This window comes from Myotis nattereri (genome assembly GCF_964212035.1).
Source record: "Myotis nattereri genome assembly, chromosome: X".
NCBI classification, from domain to species: Eukaryota; Metazoa; Chordata; class Mammalia; order Chiroptera; family Vespertilionidae; genus Myotis; species Myotis nattereri.
In genome coordinates this window covers 41,021,174-41,048,433 of record NC_138078.1, presented here as the reverse complement: position 1 = coordinate 41,048,433, position 27,260 = coordinate 41,021,174, and the positions used below count along the sequence as shown (strand labels likewise).

General features: G+C 44.9%; 1 protein-coding gene across 5 annotated transcripts in view; it reads left to right on the top strand.

Annotated features, from left to right (window-relative positions):
* ARHGEF9 (Cdc42 guanine nucleotide exchange factor 9) overlaps window positions 1-27,260 on the top strand; it is a 224,594-nt gene that overhangs the window by 162,359 nt on the left and 34,975 nt on the right. For all 5 annotated transcript variants that reach the window (XM_081080792.1, XM_081080796.1, XM_081080794.1 and 2 more), the window contains exon 8: window positions 5,193-5,436. In XM_081080792.1, the coding sequence (XP_080936918.1) occupies window positions 5,193-5,436 (244 nt within the window). The remainder of the gene's footprint in view (window positions 1-5,192; window positions 5,437-27,260) is intronic.

Here is a 27,260-nt window from a genome sequence, read left to right as displayed (position 1 = left end):
GAGAATCATTGACTGGTGCCTCCTGTACGCCCCACACTGGGGATCAAGCCCACAACCCAGGCATGTGTCCTGACCAGGAATTTAACCATGAACTCCTGGTTCATAGGTCAATGCTCAACCTCTGAACCACGCCAGCTGGGCCTAATTTTAAAGACATATATCTCTAGCCCTGTTCCCCTGTCACAGAAACAGAATTCTCTATCGTTGCTTGTTATCTTTAAATTCCAAAGCAAAACAAAACAAAAACAATAGGAGATTCAATTGATGCTTTTAATTTAGCTTTAAGATCATGTACATCAAGCATGTCAAACTCACAGCCCACAACAAATATTTTTGTGGCCTAGCCAATATAACGATATGTAAGAAACGTTTTAATAAAAATTTTGTAACTTAATTTTTACAATATCCTGTTATACATAATCCTATACTAATAAAAGAGAAAAATGGTAATTGGCATACGAACAATACCTTTTTCATTGGCTAATCAGTTAGATATGCAAATTAACTGCCAACTAAGATTGGCAGTTAACCGTCAAAAAAGATGGCGGTTAATTTGCATACTCGCAATGATGAGAGGCAAAACGGGAAGGACTGAAGAATGGTGATCGGCAACCCAGGCCGCAGGCAAGAGTTGGGGGGTGGGCAACGGCTGCCTTTCCCCACCCCCCAGCGGGTGATCGCCATGGGAAAGCTGGGGTTGCCTTTGCCGGCTGGCCTGCGGCTCTGATCGCCATGGCAATCGGAGGGCAGGAGGGCTGGGCGCAGGCCAGGAGGCAACCCAGGACTCCCACCATGGTGATCGGAGGGCGGGAGGGCCGTGTTGCAGGCCAGGCAGCAACCACGGACCCCCACCATGGCAATTGAAAGGGCGGGAGGGTGGGGCGCAGGCCAGGCCAAAACCCCGGCGCAACCCCAGACCTCCGCCATGGCGATGGGAGGGTGGGAGGGCCAGAGCACAGGCCAGGCATCAACCCCAGACCCCACCATGGCAATTGAAGGGCTGGAGGGCCTGCGTTCCTCGATCGCCATGGCGATTGAAGGGCAGGAGGGCCCTGTTGCAGGCCAGGCAGGAACTCTGGACCCCCACCATGGCCATCGGAGGTAAGGAGGGCCAGAGCGCAGGCCAGGCAGCAGCCGCGGACCCCCCACCATGGCGATCGGAGGGCGGGAGGGCCGTGTTGCAGGCCAGGCAGCAACCACGGACCCCCACCATGGTGGTCAAAGGGCGGGAGGGTGGGGTGCAAGCCAGGCAGCAACCCTGGACTCCCGCCATGGTGATCGGAGGGTGGGAGGGCCGTGTTGCAGGCCAGGCAGCAACCACGGACCTCCACCATGGCAATTGAAGGGCGGGAGGGCAGGGCGCAGGCCAGGCAGCAACCCCGGACCTCGGCCATGGTGATGGGAGGGTGGGAGAGCCGGAGTGCAGGCCAGGCATCAACCTCGGACCCCCACCATGGCAACTGATGGGCGGGAGGGCCTCTGTCCCTCGATTGCCATGGTGATTGGAGGGTGGGAGGGCCGTGTTGCAGGCCAGGCAGCAACCGCGGACCCCTACCATGGCAACTGAAGAGCGGGAGGGCCTGCGCCCCTCCATCGCCATGGCGATCCGAGGGCAGGAGGGCGGGGCGCAGTCCAGGCAGCAACCCCGGACCCCCACCATGGCAATCGAAGGGCGGGAGGGCGGGGTGCAGGCCAGGCATCAACCCCGGACCCCCACCATGGCAACTGAAGAGCGGGAGGGCCTGCGCCCCTCCATCGCCATGGCGATCCGAGGGCAGGAGGGCGGGGCACAGGCCAGGCCGCAACCCGGACTCCCGGAACCTCTCTTAAAGGTTCTCTTAAGGCAGTTGGTGAGGGACCTCGGAGAGCCCCAGGGGGCCCTGGTGCCAGCAAAACTGAGACCTGGGGCGGCTCTCCCCAGGAAGGTCCAGGGAACAGCCACTGCAGCCCGCCCCCACCCCAGTGCAAGGCATGGCACGCTGGGCCCGAGGACCCACTCCCTCCCAGAGGCCCCTGGCTTGCTCATGCAGCCCTGGTCACATCACCAGAGCAGCTATAAGGCACAGAAAACACCATGGACAGCCACTTGCTCCCACTTGCATTTGCTAAGACAAGGCCGGAGGGTGTGAGGGCCGGCTCACATCTCCTTCTCCCTCCTTTTGCTCCTCCTCCGGCTGCTTAGCTTGCCCAGCTTCTTATCCAGGCTCCTCTGCAGCTGGGCCCACTTGGCGAGGTCCAGGGACTGGTCCTTGGCCCACTGCCAGCGTACAGCACTTCCACCCAGCTGATTCTCTGCGGGGCGTGGGCGCGGGCCCTCTCCCCACAGCCATGGATCTCGGGCAGGCAGTGGCTGCAGTGTGGGCAGAGCAGTCCCAGATTACGAGAGGGATGTCTGACTACTGGTTTAGGCCCAATCCCTGTAAACTGGCAGGACATTTTTCGAGGGGTCCCAAATTGGAGAGGGTGCAGGCCAGGCTGAGGAACACACCCTCCCCCGTGCACAAATTTCGTGCACCGGGCCACTAGTTATTAATAACGAACTACAACATTCGCTAATGACTGATTACTATAATCGTGTTGCATTCATTTCCCTCATGCGCTGGTGCACCATTTCTCTCCACTAACACTAGCAGCTAATATTTTAGTAGCCAATTGCCACATCATTAGTCTTGGACTGACTTGTTTGGTGTACGCAACAGGAAATATTTCGCTTTCAGAAAACAAGAAAAATAGGTTTATTTGCATTATGTTTATTAATTTGTGCAGTTATTCAGTGTCTGGTAAGTTAATGTTCAAGAAGAATATTAATTTTTATTAAAATGTTCTATTATTTTATGTCAATGATTACTCATTTATTTCAGCCCTTTGTATTCAGCATGTCTCTATTGAAATACACCTACGTTTCTATGAAAATTTGTAGCTTTTGTTTTTTTTGCAACCCACATAAACTTAAACCTTGTTTATTTGGCCTGTGTTAGCCTTTGAGTTTGACATATTTGATGTACATCCTTTCCATTTGTGGAAACTAGTAGAGGTTTTGAAGGTTGACAATGATTATGACACACCAACTCAGAGAGAAAGGAAGCTGTAGGCTGAAGTTAGGAATAAAGGGAGTTTGAGACTGCCTTATTCTAGCATAGTGGTTACCCACCTGTGTGGTCCAGACCTGGATTACTGGGTCTATGTGTAGTTGTATTATGTATTAAGGCAGGTTTTAAGCCTTTACAGATCAAACTATATTATATTGATCCATTCTAAGCTTGTCCTGCTTTTGTAGTCAGATTAGCCTGACAGAGCCCACATTTAATGTATATTTCCACAAAGTGTTCTTGAGGATGTGGAAGTCAGCACATGGGAGCCAATCCATTCTTTTGGCCAGATTGAGCCTGATGATAAAAGGAACCCAGGCTATGAAAGAGGCTTGGAGAAACATTTGCCCACTCTTTGTAGATGACCTCTTCTTCTCCTGTGAACTTGATGCCAGGGACACCCAACAGATCAGAGCCCAAATGTACTCACAGCTTATGTATGTGAATGATTATTATGAGAGGAAAAAGTACCATGTGATGATTATTTTTTGCAAAGCAATTCAATAAGATCTCTATTTTCCAGCCTGAAGCTTCAAGATTGACAGAGCTATGTTGGAAATCCTTAAGGACAGCCTTCCACAGCCCTACCAAAAAGCCCAGTTTACCATGCAGTGTGAAGAGTTAGGATTGGGAATGTGGCCATGGCCAAAGGCAAATCCTTGGCAGTTAGCCTGCAGCTTAGAAATGAGTCATGTCAGGCGATTCAGTAGAATGGAAATAGTTTAATCAAACCATATCATATTAATAAAAGTTAACGAGCATTTCTGACATCAAATTGTCTAAAAGTCCAAGTATAGGCCAACAGGAGGGATAATTGGCCAGAAAGGGCTCCTGCTACTAATAGAGGACATCTGTCTGGACAGGGCTCACTGGGGTCCTCTTTCACCAGACACAGCCATACCACATGTCCCAGAATTAGGTGTGCTCTCAGGGGAAGCTTAGGACAGTGCTGAGAGAAGGCACTGAAAGACCACTCAGAGACCCTCATCAGACTTTATATTCCATAGGCCCACAGGTTATTTCATCTGTCTCTCTGTTTTTTAACTTATGAAATATTTGACATTCAAAAAGATATGAAAATCATGATGCACACCCATGTACTTACTATTCAATTTTAGAAATATTTTTACAAATGGTCTTCCTCCTCTCCTTTTCTGCTTTTTCCCTACTCTTCCTTCCTTGCCTCTCCCCATTCTCATCATTGTACTGAATTTCTCATGTATTGTTGTATTTTTATAGTTTTTGTACATATGTATGCATCCTTAAACATGTGTGAACTTGTATGTTTTTAAACCCTATATAAATGAAATAAATATAGATGAGATAAACTATATAGAAATTAAGGGAATGATGAGCATGGGATTTGAGATGGAGTTTGCTTTGTCATCATAGATTTTAGATTGTGTGATGGGTTCACCAAAACTTAATACATTATTAAAAGTAGTTTGCCAAACTGGTTTGCCTCAGTGGAAAAGTAGTTAATTAGCCTTAGCCAGTGTGGCTCACTTGGTTGGGCATTGTACTGTGCTGGTTCAATTCCAAGTCAGGGCACATGCCTGAGTTGCGAACTCAATCCCCAGTAGGGGGTATGCAGGAGACAGCCGATGTGTGTTTCCCTCTCACATCAAAGTTTCTCTCTCTCTCCCTCTTCTTTCCTCTCTCTCTAACAATCAATGAAAATATTAAAAAAGTAATTAAGTAAATAAATATAGAAATAAGAGCACTATTCATAGACTAATGATGAGTGTCTCATAGATTGAGTTAAGATTAATCTAATTCTGTGCACTCAAGAGCAAACAACTATGATAATAACAGATAAGCAATATACTATTTGTATATATGTACTTCTATTTTTCTCAGACAATAAGATTTGTAAGACTCATCCATGTCAATATATGAAGTTCTTTATTAATTTTTATCCCCATTTCTCCTTCCATACTAGGCCTTCTCCAAAAATCCCAACAACACTAAGATAATGTGCCCAAATTTAGACCAAAACACCTCCCATTGGCAGTATTAACATTCTGATGTGCCTATGTGCCAACTCTCTTGGTACCCACTCTCTACATACCTTTAACAAAGTCTTCTCTTCTTCCCACCTAGGACCTGATTCGGAGAGACATCCTATACTACAAAGGCCGCATTGACATGGATAAATATGAGGTAGTAGACATTGAAGATGGCAGAGATGATGACTTTAATGTCAGCATGAAGAATGCCTTTAAACTTCACAACAAGGAGACTGAGGAGGTGCACCTATTCTTTGCCAAGAAGCTGGAGGAGAAGATACGCTGGCTCAGGGCTTTCAGAGAAGAGAGGAAAATGGTACAGGAAGATGAAAAAATTGGTAAGTGACTTCAGAAGAGAACAAAGAATATGGTTATGAAGAACATAGAGGATTGGAAATAGTTTTCATTTCTCTAGAGGCAGAAGGAAGATTATATTGCAAGCTGACTTAATCAACTTTGTTGGTTCCCTACCATTAGGTGCTTTTTGGTAGATACCAGTAGTTTCCCTTAATTAGGGTTAAGTGAGTTACAGGTCAGCTTCCTCTACAGTCTCATTACTAGATAAAACTATTACATGGAAAGCAAACCTCTGACTCAATCCTTTCAAACATACAGACATTTATCAGCAAAACAACATGAAAGTAGTTATACAGCCTATTCTGTAATCTCAATGCAGTCTCAATTCTAATCTTAGATACATGATGAAATCTTCTGTGAAAGGTTAGTCAAGGCAGATTTGGTAATATAGTGACAGGATTCAGCTAAATTTCTAGTCAGTCTGATGACAGAATCCTTTCATTAAGGTCAAGTCATAGCATCTGTTTTCAATTTTAAGCTTTAGGCTTCCTTCTGAAAGGCATAGGCTAAAGGACTTACTGGATTCTTATACCCAGTCTTTGTGAGAGCTAAGGTGCCTGTAAGACATTTGTGGCCACTGCGCATCTTGTATAACATTCACTTTCCCAATGAAAGTTCATTTTTATTTTTTTAAATTTTGTTTTATTGCTTAAAGTATTACAAAGAGTATTACATATGTCTCCTTTTTTTTTCCCCTCTTGGCCTTCCCTTGGGCTCCCCTAACCCCCAGTGTCTTATGTCCATTGGATATGCTTATATGCATGCATACAAGTCCTTCGGTTGATCTCTTACCCCCCACCTAACCCTCCCCAGCCTTCCCACTGTAGTTTGACAGTCTGTTCCATGCTTCTCTGCCTCTGTATCTATTTTTGTTCATCAGTTTATAATGGTCTTAATTATCCATAAATGAGTGAGATCATGTAGTATATTTCTTTCATTGACTGGCTTATTTCACTTAGCATAATGCTCTCCAGTTTCATCCTTGCTGTGGCAAATGGTAAGAATTACTTCCTTTTTACAGCAGCATAGTATTCCATTGTGTAGATGTACCACAGTTTTCTAATCCATTCATCTGCTGATGGGCAAAGTTCATTTTTAAAAAGATATGTTTTTATTGATTTTTAGACAGGGAGGCAGGGAGAGGGAGAGAGAAAAACTTTAATGTAAGAGATAAACAACAATTGGCTGCTTCCTGCACACCCCCCACTGAGGATCAAGCCTGCAACCCCGGCATGTGTCCTGACCAGAAATTGAACCAGCGACCTTTTGGTGCATGGGATGACACTCAACCAACTAAGACACACCAGCTAAGGATGAAAGTTCATTTTTAACATTTATTAGGCTAATTAGGCTTCATACATAAGGTGACTAAATGGCTGGTAGTAGTGGCCTCGATAGGAAAGATTTCTGAGTGTTTAATATTGCTAAACATCACCTCTTGAGTGTACATTCCTGATTAGGGCACTTTAAATGCTCATAGAATATAGATTACAATTAATGTAAATGTATATATCATACCCTCTGTATGAAAATATTTTGAAATAAATTAATAAATAGGTTCTAAAATCATAACCACTTGCATGATTTCCATTCACACTAAACCATACTCTTTTGTATGAGAGATTGTTCCCCTTTTCCACAAATGATATAGCTGGGAGAGATATTTTTTATTCTGCTTCCCAAATGAGATTTAAGCTCCATTGGAAGTAGTTGTGTGGTTTACAAAGTACTATCAGGCCTCTTGCCCATAGTCATACATTTCTAATATAAAAATATAAAAATCCAGGCTTTGTAATTCCCTAAAAAATAGTTTCTGTTTTTTCACCACTCCAAATGGGAGTAGAATTGTACTTTATAATACTTTTACACTCAAGTTTGTAGAAACTGCCTCTAGAAAAAAGAGCCTACCCACTGAGTTCTGGTACAATTGGATTCTCCTATCCTTAAGTGTAGGGAATTGAAATGGTCCAAAAGCAAGGTAATATAATTAGAAAAACACTACTTAGTCTTATTCTAGTCTTCTCAAGTCTTAGTTAAAATGCATACTGATAATTCACTTTGAGTCCCATTGGTGTCAAATTGCTTTTAGCTTATGGGCACTGATTTGGGGCATGATGTGGAGTGGTACAGAAATGCTACTGGCTTCTTCTCCCAGTGGCAGCAGTAGCAGCCTTTGACATTGCATAAGTTGTTAGAGATATTAAAGGAATTTTCTTAGTGTGCTTTCTGAAGCCCCTAGATCAACTTGAATATCCCCTCCGTTCTCTATGTTTCAAACACGATGCCTCACGCACAATGTCCTAATGACCTATAACCTTGAGAATCTGCCTCTAATAGAAAAGCTTACAGAAGTTCAATCCTGGCAGGCCAATGTTTGTCTTTTAAAGAGTAAATGTTTGTTTGTTTTTCTGATTATAACTAAACTAGAGGCCCAGAGCATGAAATCGTTGTGGTAGAGTCCCTAGGCCTAGCCTGCAATCAGGACCATCTTCTGCCCGTTCGCCAGTCCCAGGCTGCCTCCAATGCCGGGGCGGGTAGGTCGTGGGTACACCCCCAGCTTTTGTCAGTCCTGCAAGCCCCAGAAGCAGTGGCAGCAGCAGCAGCAGCAGCAGCGGTGGCACCCGCATGAGCGGCCCCAAGTGGGCAGCGCATTCCATCAGCAGCCAGCCCAGCGCATGCTCATGGAGGTGAAGTCACCGGTGCCCGCTTTCCCACTGGCCTGAGGCCCCTAGATGCCAGGGATGAGCTGGGGATCCCAATGCCTGACAGCCAGCCCAGTCCTCCCGCCACCCACCCTGGTTCCCCCGCTCACCACGGCTGATCCATCGGATCCTGCAGGCCGGAGGGAGGGACCAAGAGGTCAGCTGTTCTGCCTGCTCGCCAGTCCCCAATCCCACCTGGCCCTGCCACCACCCAATTGCTTCCCAGTTCACCTGCAGGTAGGGGTAGGGAGGTGAGGAGGTGGGGGAGGGGAGGGACCGAGATGTGGTCAATGCACCTCATGGCAACTGGTTGAGTGGTCATTCCAGTAGTTACGCTTATGGTCCCTGGCCTTTTATTATACAGGATTACTTTAATTGTAGACTTTCATTTGTAGACCAAATAATAATAATAAAATAATTAATTTAAAAAAGAAACTAAAAACCAGACATGAACATACAGAGCTAACTTTTATAAATATTTTAATATATTTTTCTATTTTTCTATGATAAATTTAAAAATTAGCATGGCTCAATAGTTTTTTTTCTATCACTCCCTACTCCCCACCTCTCCCTGATGGTAGATATAATCATACATCATTATTTTTTACTTAAAATTATATCATTATTATTTCCTTAAATCATTTCATATTTAATTATTATTATTATGGTTATCATATGGATTTACCACAATGTTTTTTATTTTTTTTATTTTTTTTATATATATTTTTTATTGATTAAGATATTACATATGTGTACCCTCTACGCCCCCCCCCCCCCCGCTCATCCCCTCACCCCCCCGTTGTCCGTGTCCATTGGTTAGGCCTATATGCTTGCATATAAGTCCTTTGGTTGATCTTTCCCCCTTGCCCCCACCCTCCCCTACCTTCCCTCCAAGGCCCGACAGTCCAATCAATGCTTCTCCGTCTCTGGATCAGTCCTTGTTCATCAGTTTATGTTGTTCATTATATTCCACAAATGAGTGAGATCCTGTGGTATTTATCCGCTCTCCAGTTCCATCCATGCTGTGGAAAATGGTAAGAGTTCCTTTTTCTTCTTCCTCTTCTTAAAGAATACCTTTCAGCATTTCATATAATGCTGGTTCGGTGGTGATGAACTCCTTTAGCTTTTTCTTATCCGTGAAGCTCTTTATCTGACCTTCCATTCTGAATGATAGCTTTGCTGGATAAAGTAATCTTGGTTGCAGGTTCTTGCTATTCATCTCTTTGAATATTTCTTGCCACTCTCTTCTGGCCTGCATGGTTTCTGTTGAGAAATCAGCTGACAGTCGAATGGGTACTCCCTTGTAGGTAACTGACTGTCTTTCTCTTGCTGCTTTTAAGATTCTCTCTTTATCTTTTGCTCTTGGCATTTTAATTATGATGTGTCTTGGTGTGGTCCTCTTTGGATTCCTTTTGTTTGGGGTTCTCTGCGCTTCCTGGACTTGTAGGTCCATTTCTTTCACCAGGTGGGGGAAGTTTTCTGTCATTATTTCTTCAAAAAGGTTTTCAATATCTTGCCCTCTCTCTCCTTCTGGTACCCCTATAATTCTGATGTTGGTACGCTTGAAGTTGTCCCAGAGGTTCCTTACACTATCTTCATATTTTTGGAATCTCTTTTCTTTTTTGTTTTTCGGTATTTTTTGTTTCTTTCTATTTCAAATCTTTGACTTGATTCTTGGGATCCTCTTGTCTGCTGTTGGATCTCTGTAAATTATTCTTTATTTCAGTCAGTGTATGCTTAATTTCTAGTTGGTCCTTTTTCATGTCCTCCATGGTCTCACTATGCTCCTTGAGGGATTCATTAAATTTATCGGCGGTTTCCATAAAATTCTTGAAAAACCTTATAAACGTGGCCTTGAACTCTATATCCAGTCGTTTGCTTTCCTCCGTTTCTGCCATTTGTGATCTGTTTCTTTGTCTCCGCATTTTGGCTGCTTCCCTGTGTTGATAGAGTGGCCCTGCGCGCCACGTGTCCTGTAGGGCCCAGTGGCTCAGCCTCCCCAGTTACCTGGGGTGGACACTCTTGGTGCACTCTTGGTGCCTTGGTTGTTGTAGGATCACTGGGAGGAATTGACCTCCAGGCCAATTGGCTGTGGGAATCAGCTGTGTCTGAAGTGGGAGAATGGTCCCCCTCTGACCACTGGGTACAGTGGCTCCTGGATCTAAGGAGGTGCTAATTCAGCCCCTGCCTGAGGCCACACAGCAGGAGCCACGAAGAGGCTCAGCTGTGAAGCAATGCAAGCCGCTGCGGGGCCTTGGGCCTTCTCTTGCAAGTTCCGGGTCTGCCTGGCTGGGCTGTAGTTAGGTACATTCACATGCAAAAGCCTCTGCAGCAGCCTGGGTGGGGCGGGGTCTCAGGGAGTCAAAGGGCGGAGAAAGCAGTTATGGTGATTCTCCGTGCCGGGAGTCGCATGTCTCAGTGTCCCGGTAATGGCTGCAAGCACCTCTGAGGGAAAGCCGCCCTCAAGTTCGCCCGCTGCCGCCTGATAGACCAGCCTCTCCCCGTATGAGTCCTGGGTCCCCAGAGACTTCCCAGAACTGGAGTTCAGAGCAGTCGGGAGCTTGTGATTCAAAAAGACAGCCGCGTCCTCAGGTGCCACCCCCTTTCCGCGCGCGCGAGCCGCCGCCGTACCTCTGCACTTCACCTCCACAGCTCCTCTGGCTCTCAGTGTGCCCCTCTTTTCTTCTAGTTGTAGAAATTACACTCAGCCAGCGTTCCTGTTGTTCTGGACGATGTTTGCTCCGTCCTTTGGGATATTTTTCAATTGTTGTGTGAGGAGACTATTTCCCGGTGTTTATCTATGCCGCCATCTTAGTTTCTCCGATTTACCACAATTTTTATGTTTATTATTTTTATTTTTTAATTATCAAATACATACATAGACATAACCATTTAAAAACTTATAGATATGTAATAAAGGAAGTCTATAATTTTTTCCTTCTCTATCACTCCTATGATGTGTGAGATAATCATTATTAATTTAGTGTACATTTTTTCATACTTATCCAATCCTATATAATAAGGAGGTAATATGCAATTTGACCATCACTCCAACACACAAGATGGCTGCCCCCATGTGGGCACAAGTTGGCCATCAGGGGAGGGCAGTTGGGAGGGACCCAGGCCTGCAGGGGGGGGGAAGTTGGGGGCAACCAGGCCAGCATGGGAGAGCAGTTAGGGACAACCAGGCTGGCAGGGGACGGCAGTTAAGGCTGACCAGGCCTGCAGGGGAGGGCAGTTGGGGGGGGGGACCAGGCCAGAAGGGGAGGGCAGTTGGGAGCAACCAGGCCTGCAGGGGAGGGCAGTTAGGGGGGGAACAGGCCAGCAGGGGAGGGCAGTTAAGGGCAATCAGCTCTTCAGGGGAGCAGTTAGGTGTCAATCAGGCTGGCAAAGGAGTGGTTAGGGCAGGGGTGGGCAAACTTTTTGACTCGAGGGCCACAGTGGGTTCTTAAACTGGACTGGAGGGCCGGAACAAAAGCATGGATGGAGTGTTTGTGTGAACTAATATAAATTCAAAGAAAACATCATTACATAAAAGGGTACGGTCTTTTTTTTTTTTTTTTTTTTTTTTTTTTTTTTTTTTTTTAGTTTTGTTCATTTCAAACGGGCCAGATCCGGCCCACGGGCCATAGTTTGCCCATGGCTGGGTTAGGGGGTGATCAGGCTGGCAGGCAGGCGAGCAGTTGGGAGCCAGCAGTCCTGGATTGTGAGAGGGATGTCCGACTGCCTGTTTAGGCTCGATCCCACTGAGGAGTCCGAGATTGGAGAGGGTGCAGGCTGGGCTGAGGGACACCCCCCATGCATGAATTTCATGCACTGGGCCTCTACTGCTCATATAAACATCTATATACATCTGACTTTTAAATTTTTATTTACAAAAAAGTATACATATTACTCTGTAACTTGCTTTTATAAAACTTAATTAATCATAAATAACTCTACAGGTGAAGAATATAAATTCTTACTATAACTCTTTATATCAGGGTTCAATCAGAGAAGATAACCAATAGGAGATTATTAAGATACTAGAGGCCCGGTGCACAAAAATTTGTGCACTCGGGGGGGAGGGTCCCTCAGCCCAGCCTGTGCCCTCTCGCAGTCTGGGATCCCTCAGGAGATAACGACCTGCTGGCTTAGGCCTGCTCTCAGGTGGCAGAGGGCAAGCCTAATCCCTAGGTGCAGCCCCTGGTCGGGCTCAGAGCAGGGCCGATTGGGGAGTTGGGGTGCCGCCCCCTGTCATGCACAGAGCAGGGCGGTTTGGGAGGTTGCGATGCCACCCCCAGTCACGCTCAGGGTAGGGCCGATTGGGGGGTTGGGGCACTGCCCCCTGTCACACTCAAGGCAGGGTCGATGGGGAGGTTGGGGCGCCACCCCCTGTCACGCACAGAGCAGGGCCAATCAGGGGGTTGGGGCTCTGCCCCCTGTCATGCACAGAGCAGGGCCCATTAGGGGGGTTGGGGCTCCATACCCTGTCATGCACAGAGCAGGGTCGATCAGGGGGTTGGCGAGCTCCCCCCTGTCATGCACAGAGTAGGGCCGATAGGGGAGTTGGGGCACCGCCCCCTGTCACACACAGAGCAGGGCAGATCAGGGGGTTGAGGCGCTGCCATTGTCACACTCACGATAGGGCCGATGGGGAGGTTATGGCTCTACCTCATCACACACAGAGCAGAGCCCGTGGAGGGGGGGGGGTTGGGGCGCCGCCTTCTATCACCCACAGAGCAGGGCCAATCAGGGGATTGGGGAGCCGCCACTCTCACACTCAGGATAGGGCCGATGGGGAGGTTATGGATCTACCTCATCACACACAGAGCAGGGCCCGTGGGGTGGGGGTGAGGGGCGCCGCACCCTGTCACACACAGAGCAGGGCCAATCAGGGGTTTGGGCGCTGCACCCTGTCACACACAAAGACGCAGGGCTATAAGGGGGTTGGGGAGCTCCCCCCTATCAGGCACAGAGCAGGGCCTATCAGGGGGTTGGGGCGCCTTCCCCTGTCAGGAACAGAGCAGGACCGATAGAGAGTTTGTGGCCCCGCCCCCTGTCACACACAGAGCAGCAGAGCAATCAGGGGGTTTGGGCGCTGCCCCCTGTCACGCTGATCCCGGTGCCGGGAGGCCTCAGGGCTCTGCTGATTCCGGTGCTGGGAGGCATATTACCCTTTTACTATATAGAATAGAGGCCTTGTGCATGGGTGAGGGCTGGCTGGTTTGCCCTGAAGGGTGTCCTGGATCAGGGTGGGGGTCCCCACTGGGGTGCCTGGCCAGCCTGGATGAGGGGTTGATAGCTGTTTGCAGGTGGCCACACACCCTTCAGGGTGGGGGTCCCCACTGGGGTGTGTGGCCAGTCTGGGTGAGGGGCTGAGGGCTGTTTTCAGGCTGGCGGTGACTGAAGCTCCCAACTGCTCCTTTTTTCTTTTTCTTTTTTTATTCTGGACCAGCTTTAGCTCTGGCTCCAGCTCTGAGGCCTCTGCTGCTGAAAGCAGGTATCTGGTTTGTTTGGGTTCTATAATCTCGAAATACTGTATCAACTCCAGCTCTGAGATCCCGGCTCACTGAAAGCTGGTTTCTGGGGTTTTGTTTAGCTTCTATATTTGTTACAATGTTTCTTAAACTGCAAGCTCAGAGGCCGGCAAGGCAGATGGGGAACTTTGGAGTCCTCCACCATTGAAGCAAGCAAGCCTTATGTTCAGTTTAAGCTGCCTGGGTGCCGGCCGCCATCTTGACTGGCAGTTAATTTGCATATCGCCCTGATTAGCCAATGGGAAGGATAGCAGTCGTACGCTAATTACCATGTTTCTCTTTTATTAGATAGGATTTTTATAAGGAATTACCTTATGTGATTGTGAATCCTGGCTGAGCAACTCCAAAATTGTAGGGCAGGCTGTCAGGAATGACAGATCATGGGTAGGCTTGAACTCATGGACATAGGCCAAAGCTCTCATCCATAGACAGGTATTTCATGAGAAGGACTGAACTCCAAGTACATGGATTAAAGTTGTGAGGCAGAATTTCTTATCTCTCAGAGGGGGGAGACCTCAGCACTGCTTTTTTTTTTTTAAGTGTTATTAACAACTACCATGAACTCTATGTTCTTTTTTTTTTTTTTTTTTAATTAAATCTTTATTGTTCAGATTATTACATTTGTTCCTCTTTTTTCCCCCCCATAACTCCCCTCCTCCCAGTTCCCGCCCCACCCTCGGCCCTCACTCCCCACCCACTGTCCTCATCCATAGGTGCACGATTTTTGTCCAGTCTCTTCCCGCATCTCCCACACCCCTTTCCCCCCCAAGAATAGTCAGTCCATTCCCTTTCTATGTCCCTGATTCTATTATAATCAACAGTTCATTCTGTTCATCGGATTATTTATTCACTTGATTCTTAGATTCACTTGTTGATAGATGCATATTTGTTGTTCATAATTTGTATCTTTACCTTTTTCTTCCTCTTCCTCTTCTTAAAGGATACCTTTCAGCATTTCATATAATCCTGGTTTGGTGGTGATGAACTCCTTTAGCTTTTCCTTATCTGTGAAGCTCTTTATCTGACCTTCAATTCTGAATGATAGCTTTGCTGGATAAAGTAATCTTGGTTGTAGGTTCTTGGTGTTCATCACTTTGAATATTTCTTGCCACTCCCTTCTGGCCTGCAAAGTTTCTGTTGAGAAATCAGCTGACAGTCGTATGGGTATTCCCTTGTAGGTAACTGAGTTTCTTTCTCTTGCTGTTTTTAAGATTCTCTCTTTGTCTTTTGCTCTTGGCATTTTAATTATGATGTGTCTTGGTGTGGTCCTCTTTGGATTCCTTTTGTTTGGGGTTCTCCGTGCTTCTTGGACCTGTAAGTCCATTTCTTTCACCAGGTGAGGGAAGTTTTCTGTCATTATTTCTTCAAATAGGTTTTCAATATCTTGCTCTCTCTCATCTTCTGGCACCCCTATAATTCTGATGTTGGTACGCTTGAAGCTGTCCCAGAGGCTCCTTACACTATCCTCGCATTTTTGGATTCTTTTTTCATTTTGCTTTTCCGGTTGGGTGTTTTTTGCTTCCTCGCATTTCAAATCATTGACTTGATTCTTGCGCTCCTCTGTTCTGCTGCCGGGAGTCTGTATAATATTCTTTATTTCAGTCAGTGTATGCTTAATTTCTAGTTGGTTCCCCAATATAACATCGAGGGTCTCATTAGTTTTCTTGTAGATCTCATTAAGTTTATCGGCGGCTTCTAAACAGTTCTTGAGAGACCTTAAAAGTGTGGTTCTGAACTCTAGATCTTCCATTGACAATTTTGTCCTGTTTCTTTGTCTCTGCATTTTGTTATGCTTCCTTGGTGCACCCCCTAGTGGCCTTTGTGTGCAGTCTTGTAGCTAATTCCAGGGAGGGTTTGCCCTCCAGGCCAAGTGGCTATGAGAATCAGCTGTGTCAGCAGTGAGAGAACTTCTGTCCTCTAGGGAGGTGCTAATCTAGCCTTTGCCTGAGGCTATCCGGCAAATGCCTCTGTGCAGGGCTTGGGCGGGGCTGGTCGCACAGGATCAACAGGGTGGGCCAGAGAGAGCAGTTATGGCCGCTCTCAGTCCTGTCCCCAGGGGCTCTGCCTCTCTGAGTCCCAGCAATGGCTGCAAAGCTCGGAGGGAAAGCTGCACTCGCTCTGACCAAAGCCAGGCAGTCCCGCTTCTCCCGTTTGAGTCTGGGTCCCTAAAGACTCGCCCGGATCTGGAGCTCAGAGTCTGCGACTCCCTCCCGATTGAAAACGCCAACCGCGCCCTCCGCCGCCAGCCCGCTCCGCGCACTCCGCACCTCAGAATTTGACTTCAGCGCTGCGCCTCCTCTGAGTGTCCGTATGCGTTTCTCTTTCCTCCTAGTTGTAGGACTTCCACTCAGCCAGCGTTCCAGTGGTTCTGGGTGATGTCCCTCTGTCTTTTAGTTTCACTTTTGAAGTAGTTGTTCAAAGCAGGAAACTCCGGTGTTAACCTATGCCGCCATCTTGGTTCTCTCCTATGTTCTTAAAAATTTTTAAGTGCATGATATAGTAACATAAGCTCCACAACCAGTGTTGTATAGCAAATCTCTGAAACTTATTCATATCTTATATAAAGGGAACTTTGTACATATTCAACATCAACTCCTCATTTCCCCTATAGCCAGCCTCTTGGAATCACCATTTTATTCTGTGCATTTATAAGTTTGACCTCATATTTAATTTATATACCTGATATGAAAAATCATGTCATATTAGTCCTTCTGTGACTGCCATATTTCACTTACTATAATATCCTCCAGATTTATCTATATTGTCACATATGGCAGAATTTTCTTCCTTTTTAGAGCTGAATAGTATTACACTGTATGTATATACCATGTTTCTTAATCCATTTATCTATTAATGGATGTTTAGTTTGTTTCTATATCTTGGCTATTGGGAATAGTGCTGCAATCAACATGAGAGTACAGATATCTCTTCAAGATCCCAATTGTAGTTATTTTGGATATATATCTAGAAGTGGGGTTGCTAATCATATGATAGTTCTATTTTTTTTTTATTTATTTTTTTTTTTATTGCTTAAAGTATTACAAAGGGTATTACATATGTGTCCATTTTATCACCCCGCCCTAGACAGTCCCCTAGCCTCCCCTATCCCCCAGTGTCTTATGTCCATTGGTTATGCTTATATGCATGCATACAAGTCCTTTAGTTGATCTCTTACCCCCCTACCTCCTGCCCCCCAACCCTCCCCTGCCTTCCTGCTGCAGTTTGACAATCTGTTTGAGGCTGCTCTGCCTCTGTATCTATTATTGTTCAAAAGTTTATAATGGTCTCTATTATCCATGAATGAGTGAGATCATGTGGTATTTTTCCTTCATTGACTGGCTTATTTCACTTAGCATAATGCTCTCCAGTTCCATCCATGACGTTGCAAATGGTAAGAGTTCCTTCCTTTTTACAGCAGCATAGTATTCCATCGTGTAGATGTACCACAGTTTTCTAATCCATTCATCTACTGATGGGCACTTAGGCTGTTTCCAGATCTTAGCTATGGTGAATTGTGCTGCTATGAACATAGGGGTGCATATATCCTTTCTGATTGGTGTTTCTGGTTTCTTGGGATATATTCCTAGAAGTGGGATCACAGGGTCAAATGGGAGTTCCATTTTCAGTTTTTTAAGGAAACTCCATACTGTCTTCCATAGTGGCTGCACCAGTCTGCATTCCCACCAGCAGTGCACAAGTGATCCTTTTTCTCCACATCCTCTCCAGCACTTGTCGTTTGTTGATTTGTTGATGATAGCCAGTCTGACAGGTGTGAGATGATACCTCATTGTTGTTTTGATTTGCATCTCTCGGATGATTAGTGACTTTGAGCATGTTTTCATATGTCTCTTGGCTTTCTGAATGTCCTCTTTTGAAAGGTGTCTATTTAGGTCCTTTGCCCACTTTTTGATTGGATTGTTTATCTTCCTTTTGTTGAGTTGTATGAGTTCCCTATAAATTTTGGAGATTAGGCCCTTATCAGATATGACATTGGCAAATATGTTTTCCCACACAGTGGGTTTTCTTGTTGTTTTGTTGATGGTTTCTTTTGCTGTGCAGAAGCTTTTTATTTTGATGAAGTCCCATTTGTTTATTTTCTCTTTAGTTTCAAGTGCCCTAGGAGCTGTGTCAGTGAAGAAATTGCTTCGGCATATGTCTGAGATTTTGTTGCCTTTGGGTTCTTCTAGAATTTTTATGGTTTCCTGTCGTACATTTAAGTCCTTTATCCATTTTGAGTTTATTTTTGTGTATGGTGTAAGTTGGTGGTCTAGTTTCATTTTCTTGCATATATCTGTCCAATTTTCCCAACACCATTTATTGAAGAGACTATCTTGGCTCCATTGTATGTTCTTGCCTCCTTTGTCAAATATTAATTGAGCATATTGGTTCGGGCCGATTTCTGGGCTCTCTATTCTATTCCATTGATCTATATGCCTATTCTTGTGCCAGTACCAGGCAGTTTTGAGAACAGTGGCTTTGTAATACAACTTGATAACTGGTATTGAGATCCCACCTACTTTGTTCTTTTTCAGGATTGCTGCAGCTATTCGGGGTCTTTTTTTATTCCAGATGAATTTTTGGAGAGTTCGTTCTAGATCTCTGAAGTATGCCGTTGGTATTTTAATGGGAAGTGCGTTGAATTTATAGATTGCTTTGGGTAGTATGGACATTTTAATGATGTTGATTCTACCATTCCAGGAACACGGTATGTTCTTCCATCTGTTTATGTCTTCCTCTATATCTTTTTTCAACGTCCTGTAGTTTTCTGAGTAGAGGTCTTTTACCTCTTTAGTTAAGTTGATTCCTAGGTAGCTTAATTTTTTTGGTGCAATGGTAAACGGGATTGCTTTTATAATCTCTCTTTCTGAAAGTTCACTACTGGTGTATAGAAATGCCTCAGATTTCTTGGGGTTAATTTTGTATCCTGCTACATTGCCAAATTCATGTATTAAGTCTAGTAGCTTTTGGATGGAGTCTCTGGGGTTTTGTATGTATAATATCATGTCGTCTGCAAATAAGGACAGTTTTACTTCCTCTTTTCCAATTTGGATGCCTTTTATTTCTTCTTCTTGCCGAATTGCAATGGCTAACACTTCCAGTACTATGTTGAACAGGAGTGGTGAGAGGGGGCATCCCTGTCTTGTTCCTGTTCTTAGGGGAAATGGTGTTAGTTTTTGCCCATTGAGTATGATGTTGGCTGTGGGCCTGTCATATATGGCTTTTATTATGTTGAGGTATGATCCTTCTACTCCCACCTTGCTGAGAGTTTTTATCAAAAATGGGTGTTGAATTTTGTCAAATGCTTTTTCTGCATCAATTGATATGACCATGTGGTTTTTTTCTTTCAGTTTGTTTATGTGATGTATCACGTTTATTGATTTGCGGATATTGTACCATCCTTGCATCCCTGGGATAAATCCTACTTGGTCATGGTGTATGATCTTTCTGATGTACTGCTGGATCCGATTTGCTAAGATTTTGTTGAGGATTTTGGCATCTATGTTCATGAGGGATATTGGCCTGTAGTTCTCTTTCATTGTGTTGTCTTTACCTGGTTTTGGTATTAGGGTGATGCTGGCTTCATAGAATGAGCTTGGAAGTGTTCCTTCCTCTTGAATTTTTTGTAGTAGTCTGAGGAGGATAGGTTTTAGTTCTTCCTTGAATGTTTGGTAAAACTCCCCTGTGAAGCCGTCTGGTCCTGGGCTTTTGTTTGATGGAAGCTTTTTGATGACTGCTTCAATTTCTTCCATAGTTATTGGCCTGTTGAGATTTTTAGATTCTTCCTGATTGAGTTTTGGAATGTTGTATTTTTCTAGGAATTTGTCCATTTCCTCCAGGTTGTCTAGTTTGTTGGAGTAGAGCAGTCCATAGTATTTTTTAATGATCATTTGTATTTCTGTGGGGTCTGTTGTTATTTCGCCTCTATCGTTTCTGATTTTGTTTATTTGGGTCCTCTCTCTTTGCTTCTTGGTGAGTCTGGCTAGAGGTTTGTCAATCTTGTTTATCCTTTCAAAGAACCAGCTCTTGGTTTCATTGATTTTCTGTATTGTTTTTTTTGGTCTCTATGTCATTTATTTCTGCTCTAATCTTTATTATTTCCTTCCTTCTGCTCACTCTGGGGTTTTCTTGTTGCTCTCTTTCTAATTCTTTGAGTTGTAGAGTTAGATGATTTACTACCATGTTTTCTTGTTTTTTGAGATAGGCCTGTAGAGCTATAAACTTCCCTCTCAAGACTGCTTTCATTGTGTCCCATAGGTTTTGGATTGTTGTGTTTTCATTGTCATTAGTTTCCAGGATGTTTTTAATTTCTTCTTTGATCTCATTGGTAACCCAATCAATATTTAATAGCATGCTATTCAGCTTCCAGGTGTTTGAGTATTTTTGGTTGTTTTTATTGTAGTTTATTTCTAATATTATGCCATCGTGGTCTGTGAAGATGCTTTTTATGATTTCAATCTTATTGAATTTGGGGATACTTTGCTTGTGACCCAATATATGGTCTATTTTTGAATATGTCTTATGAGCATTTGAGTAGAATGTATATTCCCTGACTTTGGGGTGGAGTGTTCTGAAGATGTCTATTAAGTCCATCTGATCTAGTGAGTCATTTAGGATTGCTGTATCTTTGCTGATTGTTTGTCTAGAGGGCTTATCCAGTGCTGTCAGTGGTGTATTAAAGTCCCCTACTATGATTGTATTGTTGTCGATCTCTCCTTTGATATCTTCCAGGAGTTTTTTTATGAATTTGGGTGCTCCTGCATTGGGTACATATATGTTTACCAGAGTTATATCTTCTTGTTGTATTGATCCCTTTAGTATTATGAAGTGGCCTTCCTTATCTCTTGTTATGGCCTTCACTTTGAGGTCTATTTTGTCCGATATAAGTATTGCTACCCCAGCTTTCTTTTCCTTTCCATTTGCCTGAAAGATATTTTTCCATCCTTTCACTTTCAGTCTGTGTGAGTCCCTTCTAATGAGGTGGGTTTCTTGTAGACAGCAGATGTATGGGTCATGTTTTTTTATCCATTCAGCCACTCGATGTCTTTTGGTTGGAGCATTTAGTCCGTTTACGTTTAAAGTTATTATTGAAAGGTACTTGTTTGTAGCCATTTCTGTTTTTGTGTGGCTGTTTTCTTTCTGAGCTTTTTATTTCTTATTTTTATACCAGTCCCTTTAGCATTCCTTGCATTGCTGGCTTGGTGGTGATAAACTCCCTTAGCCTTTTTTTGTCTGTGAAGCTTCTTATTTCCCCTTCAAGTTTGAATGATAGCCTTGCTGGATAGAGTATTCTTGGATTCAGTCCTTTGCTTTGCATCACTTTGTAAATTTCAGTCCATTCTCTTCTGGCCTGATGTGTTTCTGTTGAGAAATCATTTGACAATCTAATGGGAGAGCCCTTGTATGTAACTTTCCATCTCTCTCTTGCAGCCTGTAAGATTCTCTCTTTGTCCTGAACATTTGCCATGGTAATTATGATGTGTCTTGGTGTGGGTCTTTTCGGGTTCACCTTGTTTGGGACTCTCTGGGCATGTGTGACTTTTTTCTTCCCCACCTCAGGGAAGTTTTCTGATATTATTTCTTCTAATAGGTTTTCTAATCCTTGTTCATCCTTTTGTTGTTCTGGTACTCCTATTATTCGTATGTTGTTTCGTTTCATGTTGTCCCAAAGCTCCCTTAGGCTCTCCTCCTGTCTTTTAATTTTTTTCTCCAATTGCAGTACATTTTGGGTGTGTTTTGCTTCCTTGTCTTCTAATTCACTAATTCGGTCCTCCGCTTCTCCTAGTCTACTCTTGATACTTTCAATGGAGTTTTTCATTGCAGCTATATCACTCTTCATTTCTTCTTGGGTCTTACTTAAGTTGTTGATTTTTTCATCTGTTTCTTCTAGCTTCTTCCATATGTTATCGATTTTTTCATCTGTTTCGTCTTGCTTCTTGCAGAGGTTGTCGATTTTTTCCTCCATCCGGTTTATGCACTCTAGGACCCTTATTCTGAATTCTTTTTCTGTCATGTTGCATGCCTCTGTATTACTTAGCTGCTTTTCTGGAGAGTCCTCCTTCTCTTTCCTTTGAGGGTTTCTTTGTCTACCCATGTTTGATCTCACTGACATATCTAGACGTTGAGTCGTTCAGTGGTTGCTCCCTTGGTAGCAGTGACTCCTTGATCTGTGGTTGCTCTTCGGGCGGTTGCGGTAGCAGCTGCTCTTCAGTTGGCAGCAGCTCCTCTGGTGGGTTCTGTTCACAGCTGTGGTGGCTCTTCTGGCTGGTGGGCGAGGTTTCACGTACAGCTGCTGTTCCTCGGCAGAGGGTGTGTTGCTCAGGAGGTTGCTGTTGCTTGGACCTGCTGCGTTGATTTAAAGGCACAAAATACAACACAACAAGGCACCACGTACCAGGCACTATACACAAATATATTCACGATATTAATAACCCCAAATAAAGGTGATCACCCGAATTAAGAGAATTAGGGAACAAGGAAGAAGAAAGAGAAAAAGATAAAAGAGAAAAAGAAAAGAAAAGTAGGGACCAAAAAAAAAAAAGGAGTGCAAAAATGAAATTTGGAAAAAGAAGGGGGGGAAATAAAAGCGAGAAAAGAAAAGAAAAAAAAAGAAAAAAAAAAGAGCGAAAAGAGAGAATGAAGTGGAAGAGGGGAAGAGACTTTTTATATGAGGAGAATACTCCTATAGAACAGCCATTAATCCCAACAAATTCCAGCAACAGCTCCCTGGAGATGAATGCAAACTAGAAACAACCAATAATATAACGATGAAAATCGAATGGAGAACACTAATCCCAAAATAAAATAAAGAGAAAATAAAATGGCACTTTAAAAAATGGTAAAATGGTAGCAGTAGTAATACTGGTTAAAAATAAGAAGGTAGTAATTAAAAGAGTAAAATCAGGTGATGGAAAAAGAAGAAAAAAAAAAAAGAAAAGAAAAAAAAAAGAAGAAAAAAAAAAAAAGTAAAAAAATTGGTTTCTTAGTTAAAAGGTGGAAAAAAAAAATTGCATTAGTGAAGGTCCCTTGGTTCTTCTATTCTTCAGTGTGGCTCGCCTTAGACCTGCCAGGTATCCAGGAGAGTGTTGAATTTCCCTGTGATACACTGTTCCTCTGTGTTGTAAACCACAGTCCTTATTTTAAAGCAGACCGCTTTTGTTTCCCAGACTGCCTTATTTTGTGTTTAGCAAAGAGTCAGTTTGTGGGTCAGCCTCTGGGTGGCAGTGTTTTGGGGTTGGCCTCTGAGGCTGTAGGGCCTTTCTGTGCAGTGGAAGTTCACTGCCCAGAGCTGGCTGCGTAATAGTTACCAGCGCTGTGTTGTTGCTGGGATTGAAAATCCCTCTATAGGCCAGACCCTGTTAACTCCCAGGGACTGATCAGGTTATTTTAATCCTTGATCTTGTACAGGGTGGAATCTGGGTGTGGCTGTGCTCCTTGCCTGGGGGCTGGGGGGAGGAGTCTCACTCTCTGGAGAGAATGGCTGCCCCAGTCCTGTGCTCGGGGGTGTCTCAGCACTCAATTCGCTGCCACCTCTCCCGGCTCCCCCTCTCTCCTCAGTCTCTCCCCAGATTCCACTCCTCCGCACACTCTCCCTCTCTTCAGCACAGGTGAGTGTCTGTATCCGAAATGTCCCATGAACAGGATTCAGTGAAAACAATCAAACAAACGCTGGCCGCGGAAACGGGGAAGGCTTGGTTTCTGTAAGCTTCTTCTCTTACCGGGACTGCATGGTCTGGTCAGCTCTTCAGGCTGACCCCTTTAGGCTCAGTCCTCTGTGATCACAGCACTGAGCTCTCAATTCCCCGGCGGCGCCAGGAATCCCGCGGTTCTCCTTTCCCCCGTCAGGGGCTGTGCCTGTCCCAAGGGACGCGGCTGCCGCGCGGTCTCCCTCCGACTCTCTGGGTTCAGAGGTCTGGCAAACTTTCCTGCCCAAATCCCTGGTTTTTTTTTTACCTTTCCTGGGGAGTTCTGCTCTTCTCGGCTGCAAACCGTCTCACCAGCTGAGCAATTTCGCCAATTCGGTGTGGGTGTTACTAGTTTCAGCTGCTGACTCCATTTGCTCCGGGACACGACCTGGGACGCGTCTGCCTATATCGCCGCCATCTTCCGTCCGATAGTTCTATTTTTAATTTTATGAAGAACCTCCTTACTGTTCTCCATAGTGGCTGAAGTGTTTTAATTCTGAACAGTGTACTATGGTTCCAGTATCTCCACATCCTTGCCAATACTTATCTTTTGTTTCTTTGATAATAGCTATCCAAACAGGAGTGAGGTGATTTCTTATGGTTTAGACTTGAATTTCCTAAAGATTAGAAATATTGAGAATCTTTTCATATACTTGTTGGTCATTTGTATGTCTTCTTTGAAGACATGTCTATATACGTCCTGTGCCCATTTTTAAAATCTAGTTATTTGTGGGATTTTTTGTTTTTGTTTTTGCAATTGAGTATTCCACATAGAAGTGCCTTATATGTGGAAATTAACCCATTATCCGGTATATAGTTTGCAAATATATTTTCTTCCATTCCGGAGGTTGCCTATTCATTCTGTTGTTTCTTTGCTATGCAGAAGTATCTTAGTTTGATGTAGTCCTACTTTTCTGCTTTGCTTTGTTGCCTATGTTTTTGGTGTAATTTTCAAGAAATCATGGCCAAGACCAATGCCAAGCTTTTTCCGTTTTCTTCTAGGACTTTTCAAGTTTTAGGTTATACATCTAAGTCTTCAGTCCACTTTGAATTGATTTTCATTTATGGTGGAAGGTAGATCAGTTTCATTCTTTTGCATGTGGATATCCATTGAGTTTTTTGAGCACCGTTTTTTGAGAAAAGGATCCTTTCCCCATTTTGTATTGTTGGCAACTTTGTCAAAGATATATTGACTGTATATATATATACAACATATATATATATATATGAGTTTATTTCTGAACTATCTATCCTATCCTATTTGTTTACATGTCTGTCTGTAATTACTGTAGCTTTGAATATATTTTGAACTAAGAAGTATGATGCCTCCACATTTGTTCTTCTCTCTCAATTTTGTTTTAGATATTATGGGTCTTTTGTGGTTCCACATGTGGTCTTTCTATTTCGATAAAAATGCCATTGAAGTTTTGATAGGATCACATTGAATTATTAAATTGCTTTGGATAGAGAAAAATCATCACTCTTGCATGATATAAAATTCTCAGCAAAGTGTAGAATACATGGCCTTTATTACCTCATCATAATAAAGGCCATGTATGAAATGCCCATAGCTAACATCGTACTCAAAGGGGGGAAACTGAAAGCCTTTTCTCTAAGATTAGGAACAAGACAAAGATGCCCACTTTTACCACTTCTATTCAGCATAGTAGTGGCAGTTTTATCAAGAGCAATTAGGCATGAAAACAGAAGGCGTCCAAATATGAAAAGAAGTAAAATTATTTCTGTCTGCATATGATGTAATTTTACATATAGAAAAATCCTAAAAACTCCACAAAAAGCTCTTACAACTAATAAATGAAGTTATTAAATGTGTAGGATACAAAATCAACATACAAAATTCAGTTGTGTTTATATACACTAACAACAAACTACCTGAAAAGAAAATTAGTAAACAATCTATACTTACAATCACATAAAAATGAATGCAAGAGTTAGTAATAAACTTAACTAAGGAGGTGAAAGATTTCTACACTTAAAACTACAAAATATTGCTGAAAGAAATTAAAGACAAAAATAAATAGAAAGACCTTTCTGTGTTCACATATTGGAAGACTTCATATTGTTAAAATGTCTGTTCTTCTCAAAGCTATCTATAGATTCAATGTGAACCTATTAAAATACCAATGACTTTTTTAAATTTTTCAATTACAGTTTAAGTTCAATATTATTTTATATTAGAGGCCCAGTGCATGGATTCGTGCACCAGTGGGGTCCCTTGGCCTGGCCTGCTGGAGTCAGTGGACCTTTGTGCTGCTGCAGCCCAGCCTTACCCGCCAGCTCATTGGGCTCCAGCCTGTAGACCCAGCACAACAGGAAGTAGTGCACAAAGCGGCAGGTGGCCTGGGAGGAGCCCCAGCGCTGCCCTGCTCCAGCTCATCCCGGCCTCGCTGCGCCTGCCACCACTGCTGCTCAGTAGGCTCACTACCACTCCTCTGTGGTCTTTTGTGCGCCTATCCTAGGTATTATGGGTATTATGCTCGTCATGGCAGCCTCGCTCCTTGCACCTCCCATGGCACTAGAGAAGCAGCCACAGGCTCATGTCCAGTCAATCCAGATGCCAGTCACAATCCCTGTCCCAGTCTAGATGGGAGAGGGGTACACAGGGGGAGTGTCTACGGGAAAGGCTCCTGCAGCCACAGCTGTGCTCGCCAGCCAGCTGTGAGCCCAAGCCTGGGGTCTGGCACCCGTCTGTTAGCTGAGCTGCGATCCCGCTGTGGGAATGCACTGATCACCATGGGGCAGCTCCTAGGTTGAGCATCTGCCCCCTGGTGGTCAGTGCATCTCATAGCTACTGGCAGGTCATCTGATTGTTTAGGCTTTTATATATATACTAGAGGCCCGGTGCACAAAAATTTGTGCACTCGGGGGGAAGGGGGGGTCCCTCAGCCTGGCCTGTGCCCTCTCGCAGTCTGGGACTCCTCGGGAGATAACAACCTGCTGGCTTAGGCCTGCTCTCAGGTGGCAGAGGGCAGGCCCAATCCCTAGGTGCAGCCCCTGGTCGGGCTCAGAGCAGGGCCGATTGGGGAGTTGGGGCACCGCCCCCTGTCATGCACAGAGCAGGGCGGATCTGGAGGTTGCGATGCCACCCCTAGTCATGCTCAGGGTAGGGCCAATTGGGGGGTTGGGGCACCGCCCCCTGTCACACTCAAGGCAGGGTCGATGGGGAGGTTGGGGCGCCACCCCCTGTCACGCACAGAGCAGGGCCAATCCGGGGGTTGGGGTGCTGCCCCCTGTCACACACAGAGCAGGGCCCATCAGGGGGTTGAGGAGCTCCCCACTGTCACTCAGAGAGTAGGGCCAATAGGGGAGTTGGGGCACCGCCCCCTGTCACACACAGAGCCGCAGGGTGATCAGAGGTTGGGGAGCTCCCCCGTATCAGGCACAGAATAGGGCTGATCAGGAGGTTGGGGCGCCTTCCCCTGTCACGAACAGAGCAGGGCGGATAGGGAGGTTGTGGCCCTGCCCCCTCTCACACACAGAGCCGCAGGGCGATCAGGGGGTTTTGGCGCTGCCCCCTGTCACGCTGATCCCTGTGCCTGGAAGCCTCTGGGCTCCGCTGATCCTGGTGCATGGGTGGGCTGGCTGGTTTGCCCTGAAGGGTGTCCTGGATCAGGTGGGGGTCCCCACTGGGGTGCCTGGCCAGCCTAGGTTAGGGGATGATGGCTGTTTGCAGCTGGTCACACACCCTTCAGGGTGGGGGTCCCCACTGGGGTGCCTGGCCAGTCTGGGTGAGGGGCTGAGGGCTGTTTTCAGGCTGGCGGATGAAGGAAGCTCCCAACCGCTCCTTTTTTTCTTTTTTTTTCTTTTTTTAATTCTGGGCCAGCTTTAGCTCTGAGGCTCCAGCCCTTAGGCCTCCGCTGCTGAAAGTAGGTAATCGAAA